The sequence below is a fragment of the Rhincodon typus genome, chromosome 18 (assembly GCF_021869965.1).
Source record: "Rhincodon typus isolate 14 chromosome 18, sRhiTyp1.1, whole genome shotgun sequence".
Classification (NCBI taxonomy): Eukaryota; Metazoa; Chordata; class Chondrichthyes; order Orectolobiformes; family Rhincodontidae; genus Rhincodon; species Rhincodon typus.
Genome location: NC_063349.1, coordinates 5,540,695 through 5,547,820, shown reverse-complemented (window position 1 = coordinate 5,547,820; position 7,126 = coordinate 5,540,695). Strand labels below are relative to the sequence as shown.

The following is a 7,126-nucleotide window of genomic DNA, read 5'->3' as shown; positions in this document are numbered from 1 at the left end:
TCTGGATGGTAGAAGTGTAGGTTTGGAAGGTGCTATCAGAGGAAGCTGGCAGGATTGCTGCAGGGCATCTTTTAGATCATACACATTGTTGGCACCGAGAGGTGGTGGTGGAGGAGCGAACGGTGTCAAAAGTATGTCTTTGATCGAGCCACTTTGCTGTAATTGATGCGGGACATTGCAAGATACAAATTTCTTTGTTCATTTGAAAAACAGGCAACTTAAATAATGCAGATGCATGTGGGGACAATCTGTGGTACAAAAGAAATGCAACAGAACATGGAGGGAGAAAAGTACAACAATCCACTGAGTTTTTTCCATGTTAATTGCTTTCACTTATTCCCCAATTATGCAATCTCTGACGACATTAGCGTTTCGCTTGACTGCAATTAATTGTCCTTTTCCAGTTAGTGCAAAACTGGGAAAGGTTGCTTTGACAGAACGGAGGTGTGGCGAAATCACAGGCAAGTTTTTTTTTCCCCTCTGAAGTTTTTTAAAGGGACATCATTGAGCGTACGGCAAGATAAAGGATTGACTTAAGAGTGAAGCTGACTTGTCTCCTTCTCGAAATCATGGATGTCAGATCTGTGAGTCAGTGCATGACTAGCACCGTTTGTCTGATTCTGCTTTGTGTGCACTGGGCTTCAGCTGCAGCTGGTAAGTGTTCAGATTCTGTTAACCTGCAAGAATTTCCAGTGTCATTTCATTAACAGCTTTTAATCAACTTTGAAGAAACAGGAGCTTTGTTTTCTTCTTTCAGAGCAAGCAATAACTTCGCTCAACAGTAACTCCATACAAACAGAATCCAATAGACACAGTATGGATCAGTGTGAACAATGTGAGTATGACTAAGGGGCAGAGTGCAGCATGAGTTTGAACATAAAACACTAAGTGAAAGCATTTTTGAACACATTAACCGTAACAACATTGTCATGGCTTCATTGTAAATTGATTTATAACTTATAGAAAATTACGACGCCTCCAGCTTTACAAATCTCTTTGGCAGTCACAAATATGACTCTTTCTTACATGAGAACAATAAGATTCGGCCATACAGATTTTAGATTTGTAGTTGGAATTGTTAACACAACCCATTTTGTCATTGCTAGCTTTGAAATGAAGAAAATGGCATTAAAGGCGAAATAATGTTCTAGCTGTTTCTGTAACACTGTGTCCTTGGCACGTTTTATATCCTCTTGTATCATGAGCCTCTTGATATTTAGAGGAGCTTATCCATTTAGATAGATAGCATGGTTGGAACACATGTATGAACTGGTTTGAATATCTTTTATGGCAAATCTTCCTCCTACAGTCATTCTCTAGAGCAGTGTTTGGCAGATTATACATGTTTGAGTTGCTATCAATGACTCCCAGTGCAAACTTGCTTCAATTCTTTGAACAAACAGCACGAAAACATTACAAGTGTTACGCTTTTGTTTTAAAATGTGAACAATCTTGTATCATTTTATTATACTAAATAAGTGTATTACTTTTCTACTAGTATGTTTAGAAAGACCAGCTTCTGAACCAGTGTAATACTAGCAGGGAGGGTTTTTGTGTTGCAGTGGTAGTGTCCCTACCTCTGAGCCAGTAGGCCCAGGTACAATTCCCATCTGCTCCAAAGATGCAAATATTCATTCAGGTGAAGCATCACTGCACTTCGAATGTTAATGCCATCAAGGGACCTTTGTGGCTCAAACTTTATGTGGGGTTTATTTGTAAGGGTGATGTGATAAAAACATGCTGACGTAGTGTTTACTTAAGAGAAACTTTTACCAAAAGAAAGCTTTTCATCAGGAGTATTTGACATGTTTCTTGTTTCCTAAATGTTTCAGCTTTTAACCTCTTGGAGTAAAGATTTGAACAGACGAATTGTGAGACAATTGCATAGATTACCAGTCAGCAAATGGAGGGGAGGGTGGAAATGGGATATATCAGAGGGGGAATTGGTAGTTTGCAGTGGGTTTGGACAGATTGCTGAGACAGTTACTTAAGGGTTTACTTAAGTATAAGGCAGCGCGGGCAGTGAGCTCTAGACCAGCGCATGGGTAGCGAGTCCCAGAGCAGCACGCAGGCTGTGAGTCCTGGGCAGAGACTGGCACGTGGGATGCAGTCCTGGAACTTACCTTGGAGCAGCTGAGTGCTGGTACAGAGCAGACTGGAAGCTTGGAGCAGAGTAGGGACAGCTGTTTGACCTGGGTCTGCTGTGGGCAGTCAGACAACAGACAGAGGCCCTGCGCTGAGCTGCTACAATGTAAAGTCTATTTGAAACTTTTTACCTGCCTGTAATGTCAATCCTTTAATGGTGTCTTATTTCTAACCTATTTTTTAAATCCTGTAAAGTAATGCAACTACTTTTTATTCCTCATTTGTATCCAAGATTTGTGCCTAGGTACTTGTACCTAAGATGGTGCCATAAGAGGCAGACATTGTAAAAGTTTTTCACTGTACTCCTGTACTTCTACAATGGAGCACACATGACAATAAAGGATATTCTATTCTATTTATGTGGCTGGTTGGGGCACTATTGCTCCTCTTAGTCCGCAAGCCGTGCTGTAAAGTAATATAACTGCTCCATTTGGTACTTCACCCTTCCCTCAGCTACCAGGCTCCACGAGGGATTAAAGATAAATTTTAATGCAAAATTGGGATGCATACAGCCTCCTTTACAATATCCGTAATAATCCTGGAGAGTGAATTTGTAACTTACACTTGGTTGGCGTCCGTTAAAACTAATGAAGTCTGGGTTTGCAGTTCTTACTATTTCCAAAGCTGGGTTTGGGTTGTCTTGCACGAATTTAAACTTTTTAGACAAGCTTTCTGAGATTCAAAAGCACATTTTATCTCCTTTGCAGATTTCCAAAATGGTTGGGACACTTGTGTGACAGCAAGGCTGTGCTGTCAGCATGGTGTGGATGAATACGGATGGATTGCTGCTGCAGTTGGTTGGAGTCTCTGGTTCCTCACCCTCATCCTTATCTGTGTAAATAAAGTAGGAAAACTCAGGCCTGATGAATCTGAAAAGTACCCTTCGCCTTGAGGTATTGGGAGGTGAAGTGAAACGCAAAACTGGAAAGGAGCGAAAGATGGGAAAAGAGAGGCAACCAGCTCTGATCAATTTGGGGTGAATGAGCAATGTTTCAAATATGGTTTGCACTCTGTTGCAGTGTAGCCTTTTCTCCAGGTTTATTGTGCACCCATCAGCACACTACAGCAAAGAAATGGCATGTAAACAAAGCAACCCTCTCTTCTTAGGCACGTAACATAACAATGGCAGTCAGATTATTGTGCCGTGCTACATTTACCTCTAAGCTTTGAAATAACCAGCTGAAGAATCAAATACTTGTTAATATTTATGAACACTACTGTAAATATCTTTCTCATGCCACTGAACAGGATATGAAGGAAAACTGATAATTTGATGCACAGTTCTTTTCTCCTCTCTGCAGCCATCTTTCTGTTATAACCTTTTTCATAACCATTTTAATCATATCTTTTCTGCCAGGGAATTCCTAAGCTCCTGAGTACACTGCCCTGAATCCTCCCTCACTTTCCTATCATCTCTACTATGCTAAGATCACAATTCTGTTACTTAATTTCCTTGTGCTTGTTAATCTTTTCTTCCTTCCTTCAAATTCCTGACTTGTCTTTCATTCCACTCCTTGCAATTTTGACAATAGCTGCATCATCCAATTCTCCAGTCCGGTTTCCTCTCTAAACAAGTCAGGCCCTGATTGCTATACAACTCATTTCATAACAATATTCTTCACACAAAGAGTTCATTTATGCACCATATTAAATCCAAACTTTCATTAAAATGTGATACCTTACCTTAATATGCCTAATATTTTGGATTTGAATTTCAATACTGAACAATTCAAAATATCATTTGTAATAATCATTATTGAAAAAGTATGTCGAATAGTCCTACAGCAAAACCACTTCATTTGTTTGAGGAACCAATGACTGTTAGGGTTACTGTGACACATCCAGCTGCTGTTTCTTTCATCTGTCCTGTCTCCAAAGCCAAGGCGATCATTATAAAGCCCACAACACAGAGAGGAATGGGATTAATGGACGGAATGAACTTTTCCTGTCCTTAACATTTTCTTACCTTCCACAATCACAGGATCTGTATGATTTCAAACTAAAACAGAAATTGCTGGTGGAACTCAGCAGGCCTGGCAGCATCTGTAGAGAGAAAGCAGAGTTAATGTTTCGAATCCAGTGACTCTTCGTCAGACAAACTGGACCAGCTCTGGACCTGAAATGTTGACTCTGTTTTCTCTCCACAGATGCTGCGAAACCTGCTGAGTTCCACCAGCAATTTCTGTTTTTGTTTCAGATCTCCAGCTACTGCAGTTCTTTGTTTTATTTCTGTATCATTTAGGATTGGTAATAAAATAAGTAAACATTTCGACTGGGTTTGTTTCTATTTCTTCACCATTGAAATAATCCTATTGTACCTCAGATACCTGATTAAGAACAGTACCAACTTAACAGTAACAAAACCACAGAATGCTGAGTTCTACAATCTGCTGTCCCACAAAATTTCACCAATCCTACAAGTTTTCTTCAGCATTGAAATACTGAACACAATTTTACTGTGAATATAAGCTTGACTGTCCTGCCCAGTTAAGAATCTGTTTACACAAGTGAGTTACAAATGCTACTATCTGTGTGAATGCAACATATGGGATTAGTTTTCTTAATGGCTTCACATATCTTTCAGTACAGGGACCAAGATCTTTTTTAATTGAATTTGCATTAATGATTTGGAATTTCCAATCAAAAACACAACTTTACAATTTGTGGAAGACGCTAAATTTTGATGTGAGTTTGCATATCAGGGGCTATTTGGCAGGATGGGTCACTTACCTCCTGAAGAAAAGCTGACCAATTGCCAATTTATTTTATTCATGGGCTGTCATTGCTGGCAAGGTCTGCATTTATTGACCGTCCTTAATTGTCCACAAGTGAGGTCATTTCAGAGGGTAGTTAGAAGTTGATCACATTACTGTAGGTCTGGAGTCACAGGTAGGCCAGAGCAGGTAAGGCTGGCAGGCTTTCACTTGGGTTTTTCCCACAGTTGACATTAGTTGTCATGGTCACTATGACTGAGACTTGCATTTTGTTCCAGATAATTTCATTGAATTTAAGACTCTACCCATTACAATGGTGAGATCTGACCACATGTCTCAGCACATTAGCCTTGCTCTCTAGGTGACCAGTCCAGTGCTATTACCACTGTCTCTCCCAACAAACGCCTTAACATTTTGAAATGTTTTGGTAGAGTTGAGACAGAGTACTTCTTCTTGTGTGGGAGAACATATCACTAGCTAGGGGTGGGGGAGGGGTGCGGTTGTGGCACGGTGGCTCAGTGGTTAGCACTGCTGCCTCACAGCGCCAAGGACCCGGGTCCGATTCCACCCTCGGGCAACTGTCTGTGTGGAGTTTGCACATTCTCCCCGTGTCTGTGTGTTTTTCCTCCGGGTGCTCCGGTTTCCTCCCACGGTCTAAAGATGTGCAGGTTAGGGTGGATTGGCCATGCTAAATTGCCCACAGGTGGGTTATAGGGGGAGGGTCTGGATGGGATGCTCCGTGGGTCGGTGTGGGTTTGTTGGACCGAAGGGCCTGTTTCCACATTGTAAGGATTCTATGATTCTGTGATAGATGCCACCATCAAGGAATTCCGAAGAAGAGTCTTGGTTGGAAGAAGAGTGTGACTCTGAAATCTATTCCGAAATGGGCTGAATGAAATGGATAGCACAGAAGCACATGGCACAGAAGGAATAGAGGTTTACAATCATAGATTTAGTTGAGGAAAGATTGTTGGAGGCTCAAGTGGAGCAGAAACATTGCCACAAGCTGTTTGGGATGACTGGCCTGCTCCTGTACCATATTCCCACTGTAATCCTGTACTTTGGTCATTCTCCAATGTACCCATTCTGTGATATGCAAGGGCAGACTGGTCTAGGAGGGCACACTGATAACCAGCAGTGTACAGCTACATCAGGTACGGGTATAACACACACAGAGACAGGAACCCAGTCCACAGTGCTGACCAGACTGCCTACCTTGTTCACTTCCTTGTTCTCTCATTGGGTGACAGTCAGATCTTTGTCTCCATAGGTGCCAGACCAGGGGTGAGGACTGGCACAGTCGGGAGTATGTGTGCCCACCAGACAAGGGTCTGGGCAGCCAAGAGCTGGTGCAGGCAGGCCATGAGACTCAAGTGGATGGGTCACAGTAGTTCCCTCACCTCGGGTAGTGGGGGAAGCCTGGAAAAGGAGGTGCTGAGGATGGAAGAGACAGGGGAAGGTAAGACAAGTTGGGAGTCAGATGCACACAGCTTGGGCAATGCCCTGGAGAAGTGGAAAGTTAATGGAATGGGCACCTGTGAAGGAGAGGGAGATGATGGGGTGGGTGTCTCTGTGGCACACTGAAAGCCAGCAGTAGAGAACCACTCAGTGTTGGACTGATCGTGAAGCACACGGTTAGAACACAGTGTTGAGGGAAATGACCGCAATGGAGCGAGCTGAGTGAGTGAGGGGGCTATGCTGCCCCCTGCTGTCTCAGGGCATATTTAGTCATCATCACAGCCCCCAGACCTCTGTGCCTTGTTAATGGCCAAAGAGGGATGACACAGGGTGCTATGAAACATCTACCGCCAACACCGAGCCAGGTGAAACCAGATGAATGGTGTAACACAAGGGCTTATAATTATTTCAATAGGTCATGAAAGAAACTTTAAACATGAATGGTTTTCTAACTAAACAGTGCACATAGCAAAGCATGATAAATAAACTACTGTTATCAAATATAACGTTCAAGCTAAGTGACTAAGATGGCAGTGGAGCAGGCTCGTCCATTCTGTCCATATCTTTTCTTCTTTTCCTTCTTGTTTTTTTTTCTTTTTCTTCTTTTTTTTTTCTCTACTTACCTCTGGCATCGGTGGTGGTGAGTTGAGGAAGCGTAGACCCAATGGACTCCCACCCTTGAGGTGAAGCCCAGTGTGGACTCCCCGCTTTTGAAGGACTGTGTTCTGAATTTTTACAATTATTTCTTTATTTTTCTGATTTATATCTAAGATTTTGTACCAAGGTATCTTTGTACCTAAGATGGCGCC

At 42.2% G+C, this 7,126-nt stretch overlaps 1 protein-coding gene across 1 annotated transcript; it reads left to right on the top strand.

The window, feature by feature from the left end:
- The first annotated feature begins 432 nt into the window (after positions 1-432).
- LOC109930921 (transmembrane protein 213) lies at positions 433-4,242 on the top strand. The gene is made up of 3 exons (XM_020530297.2): positions 433-654; positions 758-835; positions 2,853-4,242. The coding sequence occupies exons 1-3, from the start codon at positions 570-572 to the stop codon at positions 3,035-3,037; spliced, it is 348 nt and encodes a 115-aa protein (XP_020385886.1). The 5' UTR covers positions 433-569; the 3' UTR covers positions 3,038-4,242.
- The last annotated feature ends 2,884 nt before the right edge of the window (positions 4,243-7,126 follow it).